The 20,194-nt window shown below is 34.0% G+C and overlaps 1 protein-coding gene across 1 annotated transcript in view; it reads left to right on the forward strand.

The window, feature by feature from the left end:
- Positions 1-20,194, forward strand: part of KaiR1D (Kainate-type ionotropic glutamate receptor subunit 1D) — a 1,638,136-nt gene that overhangs the window by 352,988 nt on the left and 1,264,954 nt on the right. The window contains exon 14 of the mRNA XM_089592467.1: positions 15,207-15,362. Within this exon, the coding sequence (XP_089448593.1) occupies positions 15,207-15,362 (156 nt within the window). The remainder of the gene's footprint in view (positions 1-15,206; positions 15,363-20,194) is intronic.

The raw sequence follows: 20,194 nt of genomic DNA on the forward strand, positions 1-20,194 counted from the left end.
CTTTTCTCCAATCAAAACCTACTCCCTTACTACCGTCACTTATGGTCTCGCGTGTTCCCCGTTCCTGGCGACTCGTGTCTTACGCCAACTTGCCTCTGAGCATGCTGAATCGCATCCTAGAGCTTCCAGGATTCTTCGCGAGGAATTTTACGTAGATGACTGTTTGTCAGGTGGTCATTCGGTAGAGGAGGCCTCAATAAAATGTGAGGAACTCACGGAACTGGCACGGTTAGGTGGATTTCCTCTTCGCAAATGGTCCTCTAACTCGCCGCAGGCTTTGGCTAGCGTCTCTCTTGACCATCGAGTCAACCAGCCAAAGACTTTGCATGAAAATCCAGAAGCCATTTTAGTCCTTGGATTGTCATGGGACCCCTAGACTGATGAATTTGCTTTCAAATTCACGGTTGATGAGTTTCCTAATCTCTGGACCAAGAGAACCTTGTCCGCCCAGACTGCCCGGTTCTTTGATCCTTTGGGCTGGTTCTCATTGGTAATAATAGTTCCAAAGATGTTGCTACAATCACTGAGGTTGCTTAAAATTTAGTGGGACACGCCCCTTCCAGACTCAGTTGTTGAACCTTGGGTCAGGTGGTTGAGTGAGATTCTTCAACTCAATCAAGTGAGGATTCCCCGTTGGAACTTTTATTCCCCTAGTATCCGGTTAGAGGTCCATGGATTCGCTGATTCGTCTAAGTCAGCCTACGCTGCTGTCATCTATACCCGCGTGGTTGTAGAAAATGTTGTTCACGTGTCGCTCCAAATAGCCAAGACCCGAGTTGCCCCCCTTAAGGTGCTGAGCATTCCTCGGCTTAAGTTGTACAGTGCACATCTACTGGCTAAAGTCGTAAGACACTTTACTGATAGCTGTCCTTGTGATAGAGTTCCCATCCACCTGTTGACGGATTCTCTTAATTTTCTCCACTGGCTTAACGCTCCGCCGTCAAAGTGGCCGGTCTTCGTAGCCAACCGATGTTCAGACATCCACCACTTGATGCTGAGCGTTAAATGGCATTACATCTCCTCAAAACAGAACCCAGCTGATCCGGCTTCTAGAGGCATTCTCCCTAGTCAGCTAATTGCCAAACAGTTGTGGTTTCATGGCCCAGACGTGTTGCATGAGACTGATCCCCAGTACCCTGACCTGAAACTTGAAGTAATCGAGCCGTCTCCCTCATTCAACCTCGTAGCAAGTTGTTTGAAAAAGGAGCCTGACTTCTTCGTAACCTCGCTCCTTAGCCATTGCTCACATTGGTTCAGGTTAACACGGGTCACGGCTTACGTCCTGCGTTTCGCTTATCGATGTCTTGGTAGCCTGAGGCAGTCATCCTTAGCTACATCTATACAGTCCACTGACCTGAGTTTCATCATACGTGAAGCTTTTGCTCGATACATTTATTCAAGCTTGACTACCATTGAGTTAGAATCGGTGTCTCTGCTTTTGATCTTTGATCATCAACAGCGTCAGTTTGCTCATGACATTGCCGTCTTGAAACGCAACGCTAATCTGCCCATTAGTCAACAGGAGCATCTTCCTGTCTCGAGCCGTTTGCGTAAGCTCGCTACTTTTCTCTCTGATGGATTGTTACGAGTTGGAGGTAGGCTAAGTAACGCTTTGCTCGACTCTGACGCAAAACACCCACTTATCTTGTTTGGTAGAGATTTTCTCACCCTGTTACTTGTTAAACGCTATCATCTTCTTACTCTTCGTGGTGGTATCCAAATAACTTTGACCGCTCTTCGTCGAAAGTACTGGGTACTAAATGGTCGTCAGATTGTAACTTCTGTGCTGTCTTACTGCTTGACCTGTCGCCAGTATGCTGCACAGCCACAAACCCAGTTGATGGCAGATCTGCCAGCTGCAAGAGTAACTCCCTCACCAGCATTTATAAGAACTGGTGTGGATTACGCTGGTCCTTTTCCTGTTCGTTTAGCAAAGCACCGTGGGAGAGGCACCCTTAAGGGCTACGTTGCGGTCTTTATTTGTATGGTCACGAGAACTGTACATCTGGAGGTCGTCGAGAACTACACTGCCGACTCTTTCGTAGAGGCCTTCCTACGTTTCACGTCTCGTCGTGGCCAGTGCTCCGATCTCTATAGTGATCGAGGCACTAACTTTGTGGGGGCTGATCGGAGTTGAGAAAAATGTTAATGGATCGTCATAAAAACGTCTCCTTTGCCGATGCTCTCTGCACCCTTGGCACGCAATGGCACTTCAACCCCCCTTCAGCCCCCCATTTTGGTGGTTTATGGGAGGCTGCAGTCAAATCGACGAAATTCCACCTTAAGAGAGTCATCAGAAACCAAGTCCTTACCTTCGTCGAATTTTCCACATTGTTATGTAGGATCGAGTCATGCCTTAACTCGAGGCCCTTGGCACCCTTGACAAATGATCCCTACGATTTTAGTCCACTAACTCCTTCTTACTTTTTAATGTTCAAATTTTCCTACTCGACACCAGAGCCTGACTTAACTTCCGAGAAAATCTCGCCTTTACAACGGTGGAAGCTACTGTCCCAAGCCTTACAATGTTTTTGGCGCAGGTGGTCAGCAGAGTATCTTAGCTCTCTCCAAACTCGCGAAAAATGGGTCTCTCCCCTACGGTCGTTACAGGTAGGGGACCTAGTATTAATTGAAAACGAGAACACTCCTCCTGGCAAGTGGCCTCTCGGGAGAGTCGAAGATGCTTCTGAAGACCCAAAGGCGCTGGTGCGAGTCGTAAAGGTTAAAACTTAAAGTACTATCTTAAACAGACCAATTCATAAGATAATTTTGCTACGTACCGTTTCCGAGATCGAATCAACGGGCACACGTTAAGTAATTAAGTAATTATTTGAGAGATGGTATAACTATTTTCGCGGTCCAACCTCACCGCCTCACTTATTGTATAGTTTTTAAATATAACAACAATTAGAATTAATTAAAAAAAAAAAATCTCACATTTTTTCGCTTTATAATTTATATTTTTCGCTTTTGCTTCGTTTTGGTAACACTTATTGTACTAATTCAAAGAAATTAAGAAAAAATACCGTTATACAAAATTGTACCAACAATTTGATTTATTGTAAGTGGAAAGCGCTCCACAGTTATCTTTTCTATTGTTTGCCATTGTTTTGATGGATATTGTCTCTGAGCTAGTTTTTATACCTGTTGAGGGACCTAATTTTCATATTTTTCTTGATGTTCATTCAATCTACTTTCTGTACATCAACTCGGGGAGTATGTTTGACATTAAATGCTTGATGTCATTTGTGTGCGTGTATGTGTGTCAAAAGTGTTTTCAGCCGAGTGCTCCACGCGTGTGCTCTGAGTGAAAAGCGCATGCGCCGCGCTAGAAAGAGACGGTAAGACTGAGCTCCGTGCTCTCCCCGGCTTAATCCTGTACAAACTCCAAGACTGACTATTGCAAGGTATTCTGTTAACCAAATTCTTGACCACAGAACTAATAATCTAACAAACAAGTTTCTACAGGAAAAAGACTTAGGATTGTATTTATGACATCATATGCTTACAGATATTATATAAGTATTTTTTTTTCAAAGTTAAGATACATTTAAGTACAATAAAAAAAAGCTTCTATACCAATAGTCATAATATTTATCACAGTATCGCCATGGTATAATGAAAAAATGTGAAAGTATTACTACAACTTAAGCATTTTGATACTATAATAAAACGGAAGAACTGTGTGAATTGACATGGTAATTTTTTATTATACAATACTAGATCTGTATCTTATAGTCAAACTGAATGTTAAAAAATAGATAGAAATTTCGAAAACAGAATGTATATTCAAAGTCATGGAATAACGTTAAACAAATTTTCAACAGATGTATTAGAACTTGTAGATGATGTGCAGTACTAATCTTTCTTGGTATTTTATTTTAGTAAACGTAAGGTAGTGGTCTTATTCCATAGTGCCTTACCGTATTTTACTATGATTTTTAATGATGGAGCTTATTAAAAAATGAATAATGTAGAGGCTTTTTTGTGCATCGGACAACATAACAGAATGAACTCTTCTTATCTGGATTCGTCACATACTTGAATTTTGACAGTTTTGCCTTAAATACAAGACGTTCATAGTAAAAAATTTAGAGTTCAACAAAAACATCAAAGCAATACCATATGCATAATAAATTAATAAATAGAGACAACAGAAGCTGTAAAACAAGTTACAAACAGTTAAAGTTTGGAAAACATGAGACTAAAGAAATACCTAGCGCTACTTTGAAGCCGTTAACTGGTTCTATCAAAAAACTCATTACTGTAACAAAAAAAAAAACATAAACAATTAACTCGAAACCTGCAACAACTTGAACACTATTTAAATCAATTTAGTTACAAGAACCAAAACTTGAGAACAACCTAAAGATACTGGCATGGTGTTTAAAAGTAAAAGTGAAGGCTAGTGGCAGTAAAAGTGAAGGGAATATGGACACGAAAAATAATGAAATAAGTTTAACTCCTGCATATATAAAAGAAAAATAAAAAGTAAAATACAATAAAAACCTATATGTTCAGTTTTGTACCTGAATATTTGCCGACAAACCTTTTCTAAATTCAAATTGCGTCACGTTTGTTATTTTTGTATTAAAGTTGAAGTAATTTTCCGATCATACGCCTTTATCATCGCGTACATTTGCAATGCCCAAGAGACCGTTTTACCTTTACTCTTGTACCTTTATTTATCAATGTACTAGAATTTCTACTTTAACTTTTGTCTCTATAAATATTGCTCTGCGAGCATAGTATGTTAGTTAGCGCGCCGCGGCGGCAGAGAAAGCTTCTCTCCGCTTGCCTTTACTTGAGCACATTTTTATAATTTAAGCACTGTGAATATATTGTACATATTTTTATTGCACATTTGCGTTATATTTATTTTCCGCCGTAAACCACTTCTACCTCTACACGACTGAACTGGATTGGGAGCAGCATAAAACCCCTTCCCTCGTGAACATTTTTGGTAGCAGAGCGTGGTTCCAGGGACCGACGGTCAGTGCAGGAGTGGATATGTGCTAGTGAAGCCTTGAATTTTGCCTTGACCATTTGATGCCGTGTAGGTGAACGCGCTCTCGCGAAGCTGCAGTAGTGAGTCATTTAAGGAATCAGAGTGTGTGCATAATCTCCGTGCTTGAATTTGCCAAGGCGGGCGGTCGTTAGCTGCCAACACTCAGCCCTATTATCAAGCGCTTCATCGCGACATCGACTGCGTCATGGCAGACGTCAAGGAACTCAAAATTTTACTTAAGCGTCAACAGGAGTTGTACAAAAGCATTAGCAATGCTTACGAAAACCTCAAGAAGCGCGGCAAGGATAAGTTTACTCGTGAAATCATCGAGAGCCGTATACAGCAACTACGAATAAACTGGGATGACTTCAAGGACACTCATCCCAGGATTCTCAACATTGCTCCAGACGATACTAAGGACATCGGCTATTTCGATGAAAACAGCTACGAAATCGCCGAAGAAGCTTACCTCGATTCGGCAGCTAATTTGGCTGAACAGCTCGGAAAACTTCCTGCATCGCCCGCATCAGACCCAGCTCCTGTTCCACCAGCTAACTCTCGCAACCTGCCGTCCATTGCTGTGCCCACATTTTCTGGACATTTCAACGACTGGCTCGAGTTTAAGGATCTGTTCTCTGCGATCATAGTCAACGATTCTCGACTTTCCAACGTCGAGAAGCTTCAGCACCTCAAGACGCATGTGCAAGGCGAGGCGGCTGAATTGTTAAGGACGATCCAGGTAATCGACGCCAACTTCGAGGCTGCATGGAAAAGGTTGGAGGATCATTATGCAAACAAGCGGCGCTTGATTGCCGCGCTAACTCGCGATTTGCTAGCCGCGCTGGCTGTAAGCAACGAATCGCCGCTCGAACTCAAGGCATTGCTCAGTGGCACTGTAAATGCCTTGGCTGCACTTAAACAGCTTAAGCGTCCGACGGACCAGTGGGATGACTTGGTGGTCGCTGTTACAGCTCGGAAACTCGACGCTCGAACTTTCCGAGAATGGGAGTCATCGCTCAGCAGTACCCACGAGCCTCCTGCACTTGAAACGCTCGTGCGTTTCATTGAACAACGCATCTCGATGCTCGAGATCGTCGCGTCTTCTACAGAGAAGGCAACACGGAAGAAGGACAAGACGGCGTCTTCTACTTCGCACGCATATGCCGCCTTTACGGAGAAATGCCGCTTTTGCCAAGGTGAGCATTTCATACTACGCTGTGCCGATTTCAAAGCAAAATCGCCACATGAACGCAAACAGTTTGTTGAGGCCAAGAACATGTGCTATAATTGCCTTGGTGCTCACAAACTCGCAAGCTGCAAATCAAGCAAACGATGCCTAACTTGCAACGGGCATCACCATACGCTGCTGCACGAGAATCCTGCCACTACAGTGCATCTTGCATCTTCTGCATGGCCTGCTACACTCACGAAAGGGAGTCGCGTATTCTGTCATTGGATGGCATTGCCAGACTCTTCAAACACTACGCTGTTGCCTACTGCGCTCGTCCGAATTCAAGGCCCGGACGGACGCACACTCATCGCTCGTGCCATGCTCGACAACTGCTCTCAGCGATCCTTTGTTGCAAAGAGCCTGCTAAGTAAACTTCGCCAGGAATATGAAGAGGCCAGCATGGAGGTCATTGGCATCGGTGGCATCAAGACTCCGCGAGTTCATGGAAAAACTTACCTTACTCTCGCCTCCATGGTTAGCGACGGGAAGCTCACGTGCGAAGCTCTAGTGCTCTCGCTCATATCCAGCTACAGGTCAGGAAACTTCAAGCTTCCAGGCGACTGGAAGTATCTACAGGGTTTGGAGCTTGCAGACGACTTTCGAGCCGATCTGACGGAAATCGAGTTGCTGCTAGGAGCTGATGTGCTTCCACGAGTTTTTCAAGAGGGCTTACGCATCGGACTACCTGGGACACCCATGGCCCAGCGCACCATATTTGGCTGGACGCTTTCCGGTCCATTACATTATTGACATTTTCAAAATACAGACTCTAAGTTTGTTTTACATAAGTGCAGTGCTAATTGTTAATACTCCGTTTACCCCGAACCGTAGTATGGCGGGCGGTATGTTCAGTTTTGTACCTGAATATTTGCCGACAAACCTTTTCTAAATTCAAATTGCGTCACGTTTGTTATTCTTGTATTAAAGTTGAAGTAATTTTCCGATCATACGCCTTTATCATCGCGTACATTTGCAATGCCCAAGAGACCGTTTTACCTTTACTCTTGTACCTTTATTTATCAATGTACTAGAATTTCTACTTTAACTTTTGTCTCTATAAATATTGCTCTGCGAGCATAGTATGTTAGTTAGCGCGCCGCGGCGGCAGAGAAAGCTTCTCTCCGCTTGCCTTCACTTGAGCACATTTTTATAATTTAAGCACTGTAAATATATTGTAAATATTTTTATTGCACATTTGCGTTATATTTATTTTCCGCCGTAAATTACTTCCACCTTTACACGACTGAACTGGATTGGGAGCAGCATAAAACCCCTTCCCTCGTGAACACTATATGAAAACCTTTACTCAAAAAAGTTATTCAATCTTATGTTTGCAGTATAAAAAGGATACGGAATATACAAACTCAAATGTTGTAGAAAATCTTTTCAATAAAAAAATTATAAAAGACACAAAACGATTTTCTATAACTGACAGGTTAATGAAACTACAAACAAGAAAATATTTTGAAACATTTATTACAACGCAGAAGAAAATAACAAGGAAATATTAGTTATTTTCAGAAGCATTATGTATTTGTGAGAGGAGGTTAAAAAAAAATACTTATTACGTAACATAATAAAAAATTTTATTAATGTATTGCTGCAACGCTCAATTTGTGATGAACTGTTAAAAAAAATTCCAAGGAAGCCAAACGTCATTTTCCTTGTGAAAAACTTGATATGCTCTTCTTAGATAAGATTTGAAGAGCAGATCTTTTAAAGATGCAGCCTCTAGATAGTAAAAACACATGTTATGAGTATATGATTATTATAATAGGTTTTTCTCGATGTTACTAGTGATGCAGTCTATATTAAAGGATGGAAGCGTTAAGTAAGTTGAAGACTGACTATGGCAAGGAAATTAACGACTTTAAATTTTAAAACTTGCTGTTACAATACAAAACCAATGTATAATTAACCTACAGTTATCATTAAGTATTCAAACACGTTCGAATCGTAGTTTCAAAGACCTTATGCAAAAAAGTTATGCTCCCAAGATGTTAGCGAATGGTTTTGTTTTATAAATTGCATATCTACCACTGTTTTTTGTGACTTTATTTGATTTACGAAGTACTTTCTCGTCGTTTCCTTACTCTTATTTACTTCTTTGGTTCCTATTGCAATGTCTTTGACCAGATTGACTAGCTATTACTTCTTGAACTCTGAACCTTTATTTACTGAAACTCCATTTACCATACTATAGTTACTCTACAGAAGGTTATGTGTAGAGTTAGATTAAAAGTTGCATATATTTCCATGCACACTTGATGAAATTTTTGTCTTTTTTTTTAGTAAAGAGCTGATACAGCCGTGACCTTATTCTTTTTATCTTACGCACCTCATACTTACATCATATATCGGTTTTTCGAGTCGCATGCATAATGTGTTGAGTACGTTTCGCGCACCTATACGTGTTAATTATGTTTGCATTAAGCTAAGTACAGCACTGCGCTAACTAGAGTGAAAAGTAAAGGAGCTCCTAGTTTAATATACATGAAGTTGGGTATAACCAATGTATAGATTTATGAAATTCACATGAAGATATGTTAACATAGGTTATGATGCACTGAAAACAAATTGATATACGCATGTAACTTAGGGCTACGGTAAACGTTGTTTTCTTGTGCAGTCAGCAGTCAGTGCAGTGCATCGATTTCTTTTTCACTTAGCCTGTGCCTACATCTCTCTATGCGTAGGATCGCTTAACCAAAACTTCAATTATTTTGTTATCTACTGTAGTTTTAACGTAAAATTTTCATGTCTTATAGTGTAAGGGTGTGCAAATTGTATCGATTTATTTCGATCGCAGTTGTTAGTCTTAATTTTTTTTATTTACACACAAAATTGAAGCAAATAACAATTTTTAATAAAACAATATTCTCGACTAATAGGCGTTCATTTAGGGTAATTTTATCCTTACATGTAGATCGTCGTCTGACATATTTTACATTCTGGTACAAAAATTAAAAAATAAGATTAAGACTTTTTTTAAACACTTATATCAAAACTCAATAATTAAATATTTTTTAACATGAAAAATGTAAGTTGCAAGGCCAAACAAAAGAGCACTAAATCGATTGACTTATATTTTCAGTCATCTAAAAAATCATGCGTTTCCGATGAACCAACACGTGCTACAGTTCAAAATTTTGATTTCAAGATTACGTCAACTTTAAATAATCCTGCAGCTCCTTTGCCAGTTGAGAAGTGTAATGAAAAATGCAATTACCAGGAAGTCAAGAAGATGAATGAAAATTGAAATGATTCAGCCCACAAGGAATTTTCTTTTAATATTCGAAATAGTTAGGAAACCTGTAAACAATTCAACAAAAAAATCTTGATTTCAAATCCTTGGCTTTCTTTGAAGAATAAATTTTTTTTATGTTTGAAATATAATAAGCAAGGTTATGTAGAAAAGTGCTTTGCAAGCCATAAACATTTGGATAACTTTGAGTGGTTTGTATTTTCTAAAATTGGATAAAGATTTTATTCTAGGCATTGTGCTTTATTTATGTCCACGAATGTAAATGAATTTCGTAACAATATGGCCCTCCATCGGCTTGTGCGCCCATCACTTCCCCCAACATTACTTCAGTGAGCTAACAAAGAAATATGGATTCTAAAATCGTCACAAAATCAGTTGTTATCACGAAAATTAAGTACTTATTGCGAATGATGTCATTAAAGTAAGTAATGATTATCAGTTATAAGTGGAACATCAAATAAATACCGAAAGACTACGACAGGTAACTGAAAACCAATAACGCCTAAAACAAATTGTTAAACCATTTTTTTTATGTAATCGACATCATATATCACTATAAGTACACAGAGACGGGCCGTTTAAAATTGAAAGCTTAATGAACAAAAGTGATTTTTGCGAACTTCGAAGGTATCAAGCCAACGCAGGAAACAATAAATTGTTTTCTTATCTGTAACAAAGTTCTTCTTGGGTAACGTTTGTAAGTAAAAAACCTGAAAGAAAGTTAATTCATTGTTTCCGAGAAGCTTTTCCGTCGCATTAAATAAAAAAAATACATGATGGAAAAATTTTTGGGATGTTTTTTGATAAAACGGCTGACGTTTCTTATACCTCATAAATGTTGTTATTTCTAAGGTACATTCTAAATAAAGTCATGAAAGAATTATTTGTAGAATTCATAGATTGCTACAATGTAATATTCAAATCACCTTAAGCCGAAAAATATCCTTAGAAATTAAATTTGACCAGAGAAGAATTAAGAAAAGTAGTTATTGATGCAACGCAGAGGTTAAATTGAGATATCAAAAATTATGTAGGCGTTTTTATGGATACCTGTAGCGTCATGGTGTCAAAAATTTGTGGCACTGCTTTAAATTAAATGAAAAAAACAATTAGTGCAGTGCATACGCCTTGTCATAATGCTGTACTGAATTTATCGATTTCTTTATCATTAAAGATACCAGCTGTAAGAAATGCCGTTCGTATTATAAAATCAACTTTCAGGTCTATGAAACACGCTGGATTAAACGACACAATGGTATAATACAGTTTAGGTACACACTACTAGAAATAATATCAGCATTAGATTCTAGTGCAGCATGGGGTGATAATAAGACTGCTGCAAAAGCAAATGCATTACACATATCTTTATTTCTATAATAAAACAACAAATGAATAAAAAGGAAAACAACGAAAAATAAAGAAAAAAATGAAACAAGAAATTAAAAGAAAATAAATCAAATTAAAAAATTATAAAGGAAATTAAAACAACAAACCAGGGGGTATTAATGGGTCATGGGACCCACAGTAAGAACGAAGTTCTTTAAACATGAGATGGGTATAGACACAATTTCTCAGGTAACAAGGGGGTTGCCAGACTCACAGGAATAACGCAGCTCTGTAAACGTTAGTACTGCATTCATGTTGTTTACTAAAATAAAAACTTGAAAAACGAATGGAAAAAAAAAAAACAATAAGTAGTTTAATACTCACCATGGTTGAACTTTATGAGTACCGTATTGATGCACGACGTTCTCACGAAGTTTAACCATCGTGAGTATTAAACTACTTATTGTTTTTTTTTTTCCATTCGTTTTTCAAGTTTTCATTTTAGTAAACAACATGAATGCAGTACTAACGTTTACAGAGCTGCGTTATTCCTGTGAGTCTGGCAACCCCCTTGTTACCTGAGAAATTGTGTCTATACCCATCTCATGTTTAAAGAACTTCGTTCTTACTGTGGGTCCCATGACCCATTAATACCCCCTGGTTTGTTGTTTTAATTTCCTTTATAATTTTTTTATTTGATTTATTTTCTTTTAATTTCTTGTTTCATTTTTTTCTTTATTTCTTGTTGCATTCTTTTTTTTATTTATTTTTTTATTTCTTTTCATATTTCATTTTATTACATTTTTTTCATTTTTTTGTATTTCCTTTATTTAATTTTTTATTTTATTTTCATACTTAATCTTTTTTTTTCCATTCCTTTTTTTATGTCATTTTCTTGTATTTCCTTCATTTAATTCCTTATTTTATTTTCATATTTAATCTTTTTTTTTCCATTCCCTTTTTTATGTCATTTTTTTTATTCCATTGTATTTATTCATGTCTTTAGTAATTTTATTTAATGTTATATTTATATTTCATTTTATCAATTTCAAAAAATTTTTTTTTTTCACTTTTTTTTGCGATTTTATAGCCCATTAATACAATTTTTGTTTTATTTTTAAATAATAACTCAATGACATTGTGCCATTATTTAATTATCAAATTAAAAATAAGTGCCCACAAAAACCATTAAAATGATATGAAACTCGAAATATATTTATATAATGATCTTACATAATTCATTTATAATTGATTGAATAAATTTCTTTATTTATATTATTATGTGATATTGTAACATAATTGGTTTGTCAAATTCGAAATAAGTGCCTTTAAAAACCATTAATACGTTTTTCAATTGATACGTTCTTCAACTCTATTCTACATGTTTATTTTAATTTTTTTCTTTTTCTTTTTTTTTTCAGATGTATTATTTAGAAAACTAATACATAATTTATAAAACAAATAAAGAATTAAATGTATTATCAGTGAATACATTTAAAAATGGAATGTTATAGTTACGAAACACACCATAAGCACAAGAAAACGGATTTCTCTAGTTGGCAGTGCTCATAGCAAAGTAGGTAAGGTACCGGACCTTTATGCAGGAGGTCGAGGAATTTGATCCCTATATTGGAAAATGTTTTTTTTTTTTTTTTTTTTTTTTTCAGAATTGTAAAAGAAAAAAATTCAAAGTCAAATAAAAATTATTGTTAGAAAATAAAATTAAAATTTGTTTAAAAATTGAATGCTTGGGTGTGTGAGGGGGAATGGTGGGTAAAGATGTGCAGAAGAGTAACACGGCACGGTTGGCAGATACACATATATATATAGTGGGGAGAGGGGAAGTGTATAAAGAACAGTTTGTAAGGGGGGCGGGGTAAGGGGGGAAACTTGAGAGGAAGAGACTTCGGGTGAAACCACTTTCGTTTCAAAAAAAAAAAAATCTGTCGGTTTTAAAATTCCAGCCCCCCGAGTAACGCGACATAAAGAACTTCGTACTAAAAATAGTTTTGCCTATCAGACTTGCTATCTTCCTCGACTCCAGCTAGAACATTTTTTTCAAAGAACAAGAACTGATTTAAAATCGGCACAAGACATGATAAGCGATGCTATAAGAATTCTTGATTGCAAACGCGAGTTGTGTGGTGTTATATTTCACTCCTTATTCAAAGAGATTTGTGGAATAGCCGAGGAATAAGATATTCATTTAAAGTTGTCTCGTAAAGTTGATAGGCAGGCTAACAGTAAAAATTATCCAACAAATAATTTCATTGATTATTGAAATGTGCGCGATGCAATACAATAAGCTGGCCAATTTCTTAAACCAACTACTGATGTGAGAGCTGGAGTCTTGGAAGCAGTTATAAAAGCTAGAGTCTTACACAAGCTTACGCAGTGCAATGGATCTCTTAAAGTCTTGCGATAAAGATATTAACCCATGTATATATTCCTTATTTTGGGTCATAATAACTTTACCATTCTCAGCAGTGACTGCTAAGGGAACTTTTTCTAACCTTTGAATACTAAAAACATGGTTAAGATTCACAATTACACAGGATGGATTGACTAGTCGCACATTATTACATGCTTATCGTAATATTGAAATACCTGCAGATCAAATTATAGATATGTCTCCTTAAAACAAAACATTGGCATGAGTTAGCATTTTTAATGTTTGTTTGTCGAAGTTTCATTGATACATTATTTAATGTAAAATAAATTTTCATAAAATATGAGAACTGTTACAACGATTAGAACGATAATTTTACTCTATAATTTTTCCAAACTAGTCCAAATAAAGTTCATACTAAATAAAGTGCTAACACACATAAAAATATTTATGACCTATCTGTTTCATATCATCTTGAATAATTAACTTTTCTTTGTTGGATAGCAAGTGCCCCAAATATATATTGTTAAGTAAGAACAACTCCATCACGGTTTTTACTATGTAAGACATAGTAATTTCTATTATTCGGTATAATAATTTTGGTAGGGCTACTTCATAATGCTTATTATTTTAATTGTAGTGAGAATTACTATAAGCGTAACAATTTGCATTATCAAGCTAGTATATCTCAGCTTTTTAAAAAAAGTACAATAATTTTCAGTATAGTTATAATGCTTTTCCTAAGACTACTTTCCTCAGTGTACAATCTATCATAACATTGAAAGAACTCTGATAAACTACTATGTTACATACAATAGCATATAAATATGCGTCTATGCGCCTCTTTTAGTTTTGGCCCGGCAGAGAAGATAAAGAGATGAGATATTAAAGTTGGAGTAGTTGTAGAGTTCTAATCAAGGAAGTTGGTCAACAGTAAGAAGTAGGTCCTTGGCTGTGATCAGTTACGTACAACGCGTCTCTTTTCTTATTTTGAGTTTAATTAACTACTTGATACAATCTCCTTGTAGTTATTTTGGAAGCACTTTAAAGCTATAAAACCTTTCATAACATTTATTTTATAAAATTTATTTTTATTAACTCAAAACTTGTTATTCTATCAGAAAAGCACAAAGTGTACAGAGGCGTAGTATTAAACTTTTCAATCTGACCTGCGTGGTGCATTTATACCACTTAATTTGCTCTTTTTTCGCCAACTGAAATACGAAGTTTATCATATTTGTGTTAATAAGAATGCATCTTAGTTAATTAATAAATGCAAATTGCTCCCACTATTTACTGGTCTGCATTAAGACCTTATATAGCGTTTAATACACAATTTACTATTTTCTTAGGAACTAGACATCTTTCAGTATAATTAGTATTAAGGTACTAGACGATTTTTTAAACATTTATATGTGATTCTGTATACGTTATTCTACACATATATTTTTTTTAATTATAAATCTTCTTAATTTTGTTAAATAAACTAATTTTTATTTTTTAGAGTTGAGTGTTCCAAATAATGTTGTTTAAGCTTGGCATTACTCAATTTAAATTCTGATTTTTAACGTTATTATAAATGACGATAAACTGGAAAGCTTAAGAAATATATCGGTTTATGGCATAGCAGTCCATAGAGTGTATATTTTTCATTTGTTTTTTGAAAACAGATTTAAAAAATTTAGACGATGGAGAATATTCTTTTGTCTGGCCGCTTTCTTATTTTTTATGATCTCATAAAAACCTGATTATTTTAAATTCAAATATTATATTATATTAACGAGGACTCTAGCCAAATATAACCTTACGAGACAATGTTAAAAATATTTCATCTAGAATCGTTTTTCTGTAATCTAGATATTGCATTGTTCAATCATTTTTCAAGACTTTTTGTTTAAATTAATGAAAGTTAAATTACATAATATAGAGGATTTTCTACTTATGTACGTCTCAAATGATAGCTATGTAAGAAAAACATGTATTTTAGGATCTTCATACAGTTAATCTCAGTGAGTTTAAACACGGAGGAACTAATATTACATCATTTCGGATTGTGAGTCCAGAAAAAATGCACATTGTGATGAAAGATTCGATATTTGGAGAACAACATTATTATCAAAATATTCAAGCTGATAGAAACAACGTGAGTATGATCTGTTAATATAGGTAATATTTATAAGGCACTAAGTATTTTATTTAAAGTTATATTCCCATGAATGTTTATATATATATATTAGTTCAACAAACTAATTATACTGAAAATATCTTCAGAATCTCGTGCTAAAAGGTTGCAACAAAGTAACTGCCTTAATATAAGAAAAGTTTAATTATGTGGACTAAAGAAAAGCTTGATTAAGTAACCCTTAAACTCAACTTGCTGTATTAACTGCTATGATAGCATTATGGTGGATTGCTAGATAATAGTAATGACAGCAAAAAGCTATGGCTTTCTTATAGACGGTTTGAGCCAAATAAAACTTTAAGTAAACACGAAACTTCTCTATTTATACAGAAAAACTTTTGTGTTCCCGTAAAAAAAGTAATTTGAGATATTGTTCAATTCCAAGAACAGCTAATAATACAATAAATAATGACAAGTACTAAGGGCTATGCTGTTCAAATTGACTTTATTTGAAAAACGACGTTTCGACTACTCCAAGGCAGTCCTTATCAAGTCACTAAAAATTAATATACAGCAATGGTAATATAAATATGTATATAAAGATGTACACAACAGAAAACGCACTAACAATGTATATAAGTTTTATCTTTACTTACAATATTAAACAATAATCGCAGAGTGTCGTCAATGTAAAATGTTTATTCTACTCAACTGCGATATAGTACTATACATGGGAATTCTTTTTAAAGCTAAGTGAGAACATGTGTGTGTAGTACTACATCAGTGGTGAACCTGGTGTAGTACAAAATCAGCGGTAATTTATGAAACTGAGTTTATTTTTACTTTAAAGAATCAAACTCAATATCAAGGAAAGTGGCCACTAACCGATAAATAGAGATTGATTGATATAAATTGTTATGAATTATCAAATTATGAGAATTGTTATAAGTATTTGTTTATATAAAATTCAAAAACTGAGCTTAAACTTTGTGTATCTGTAACTTTGTTAACTGTATTATATTTTCTTATAAAAACCATTTCTGATATTAAACGCTTATAAAAATTTGGTTCATTATCTATAACTTTAAAATCATCAAAATCAAACGAGTGGCCACTGTCCTGTACATGATTAAAAATAGCTGATTCGTTCTTTTTACTTTTCACATCTCTCTTATGTTCATTTATTCTTTTTGATACGACTCGACTAGATTGACCAACATAACATTTATCACAATTTTTAAATTTAATACAATAGACTGAAAAAACTTTATCCTTATTTTTAATTGAGTCTTTTCCCAATTGGTTTAAGAATTTTTGTTTATTTACAGATTTAAAAAGGGTTTTATAACTTACTTTATTTAATAAACTTTTGAAGTTACTATCAAAATTTTTTATATACGGTAAAACAATATAGTTTTTGTTATCATCATTTAATTTTTTATTTGAATTATTATTATTATCATTTTTATTATTATAATACATAATTTTTTTTCTTCTCTTTGCGTGTTTTTTTCTGAAATCAGGTGGGTAATTGTTTTCTTTCAAAATTTCATATACCTTTTTTAGGTTGTTATTGTGATAACAAGTGGCTGACAATTTAATTGCACGATCGACCAAAGAATAAATACCTCCAATTTTTTGTGACAATGGAGAGTGTGACCAATAATTCAAATATAGGTTTGCATGTGTTGGTTTCTGAAACCAATTGGTTTTAATGCGTCCATTATTATCCCATGTGAAAGTCATATCTCAATAATTTATGCTTTTGTTATTAGGTGTCTCCATAGTAAACTGTATATGCTTATCGATTGAATTCAAATAATTTAAAACCTTGTTAGATTCTGAAATCTTAATGCAAGCCAACAAATCATTTACGTCAACTTTTATTAATTTAATTTCAAAGGGACCGAGAAATAATAGCATTTTTATAATGTGACGCATAACTATATCTGCAAGTGATGGGCTGCATGGACTTCCCATGGCAGATCCAAACTTTTGTCTGTAATTTTTGTTATTGAAGCTAAAATAATTATTCTCCATAATGAACCTAATGATATTTAGAAATGAAAAGAATTCTAAGTTAATTTTCAAATTTAAAATGTACCAAACTGATTCTAAAGCTACTTTTACTTATTCAAAATGAATGTTATTAAATAAAGCAACGACATCAAAACTTACGATACAAAAACCGTCAGGTATAAGGAAATTCTTAATATCATTCTTAAGTTCAAAACTATTTTTTACGTTATGAGGTGAAGGAGGTAAATTATTTTTCAAAAATTCTGAAACCCACTTTGATAAAAAATATGTGGGAGATACACAAAGGGAAACAGCCAAGAGATCAGCTGATCCAGATTCTAACAACACATCTCTTCGTTAACGTAACGACAGTATTACACTTAGCATGTAAGGTTTTTAATGACAAGATTAGAATTAATCTTTTTGATTATTACGATTTATATAAAGAATTTGGAAAAGCTAGAAGTAAATGTACTTTCTTATTACTTTGTAAGTATTTTAATTTATTTCCAAATCATATAAATAATGTTACCAAAAATATAGATAGATTATACTTTTACAGTTTTTCAAAGAGAGAAAAAAATGACAATTTTTGTTCAAATATAAAAGAAAAAATTTTAAAAATGGAAATTTCAGACATGAATATATATAAAAATTATTTACAAAAAGAATTAGATAAAATTAAAAAGTCTCTTATATTTACATGAGGTATTAGATTTTTTTAAATTTTTGAAAGATTTTTTCATTACAAATCTAAAATAGGTATAAAAACCTTTGACGACATTCTTACTAACAAATTCAAAATACTATATTTTAGAAAATACAAACATACTTATGAAAAGAAAACAAACATCAACAAAAACAGTATAAGAGTCTCTAAAACCAATAGTAACATCAAATCCAAATGGTTACACAATCTTACTACTATTAACTTACCAGAAGAGGTACAATTTTGCATAAATCTAGGAAGAAATTTCAATTTCTTTGATTTTGAAAATCAAAATAAAACCAAAAGAGTCTATCTAGATTTTTTAAAAGTCTAAATAAACCATTACATAAAAATCAAAGTATTAGTAACAATATAAAGTTTAAGATTCTAGATTTAGTTAAAACACATATAAAAAATAACAATAAAAGTAGCTTGGACAAATCAATATCAAACATGTTAAATAATTGTAATAAGTTTTTAAAAAATAACAAAAACACAATGATCAGGAAAAGTGACAAGGGTGGAGCTTTCGTCATTATAGATAAGCAAGACTATATCAATAAAGTTGAAGAATGTCTGAATGACAAGAACTTGTATGAGGTGGTAGAGCACAATCCCCTACCTTCTTTAATCAATAAAACAAGTAACCTGTTGAATGAATTGAATGGGTCAGACCTTTTTAGTGATAGTGGTAATAAAAAAGTTTTTAACACAATAAGGGACAAATGTCTTTTGGCTAAGGGTTATGGCTTATTTAAGGTACATAAACCAAATCAGCCCATGAGGCTTATCATCTCAAATATAGGATCTCCCACATATTTTTTATCAAAGTGGGTTTCAGAATTTTTGAAAAATAATTTACCTCCTTCACCTCATAACGTAAAAAATAGTTTTGAACTTAAGAATGATATTAAGAATTTCCTTATACCTGACGGTTTTTGTATCGTAAGTTTTGATGTCGTTGCTTTATTTAATAACATTCATTTTGAATAAGTAAAAGTAGCTTTAGAATCAGTTTGGTACATTTTAAATTTGAAAATTAACTTAGAATTCTTTTCATTTCTAAATATCATTAGGTTCATTATGGAGAATAATTATTTTAGCTTCAATAACAAAAATTACAGACAAAAGTTTGGATCTGCCATGGGAAGTCCATGCAGCCCATCACTTGCAGATATAGTTATGCGTCACATTATAAAAATGCTATTATTTCTCGGTCCCTTTGAAATTAAATTAATAAAAGTTGACGTAAATGATTTGTTGGCTTGCATTAGGATTTCAGAATCTAACAAGGTTTTAAATTATTTGAATTCAATCGATAAGCATATACAGTTTACTATGGAGACACCTAATAACAAAAGCATAAATTATTGAGATATGACTTTCACATGGGATAATAATGGACGCATTAAAACCAATTGGTTTCAGAAACCAACACATGCAAACCTATATTTGAATTATTGGTCACACTCTCCATTGTCACAAAAAATTGGAGGTATTTATTCTTTGGTCGATCGTGCAATTAAATTGTCAGCCACTTGTTATCACAATAACAACCTAAAAAAGGTATATGAAATTTTGAAAGAAAACAATTACCCACCTGATTTCAGAAAAAAACACGCAGAGAGAAGAAAAAAAATTATGTATTATAATAATAAAAATGATAATAATAATAGTTCAAATAAAAAATTAAATGATGATAACAAAAACTATATTGTTTTACCGTATATAAAAAATTTTGATAGTAACTTCAAAAGTTTATTAAATAAAGTAAGTTATAAAACCCTTTTTAAATCTGTAAATAAACAAAAATTCTTAAACCAATTGGGAAAAGACTCAATTAAAAATAAGGATAAAGTTTTTTCAGTCTATTGTATTAAATTTAAAAATTGTGATAAATGTTATGTTGGTCAATCTAGTCGAGTCGTATCAAAAAGAATAAATGAACATAAGAGAGATGTGAAAAGTAAAAAGAACGAATCAGCTATTTTTAATCATGTACAGGACAGTGGCCACTCGTTTGATTTTGATGATTTTAAAGTTATAGATAATGAACCAAATTTTTATAAGCGTTTAATATCAGAAATGGTTTTTATAAGAAAATATAATACAGTTAACAAAGTTA

The sequence above is a fragment of the Copidosoma floridanum genome, unplaced genomic scaffold (genome assembly GCF_036245765.1).
Source record: "Copidosoma floridanum isolate Cflo_tuat_1 unplaced genomic scaffold, Cflo_Japanese_pri ptg000017l, whole genome shotgun sequence".
NCBI classification, from domain to species: Eukaryota; Metazoa; Arthropoda; class Insecta; order Hymenoptera; family Encyrtidae; genus Copidosoma; species Copidosoma floridanum.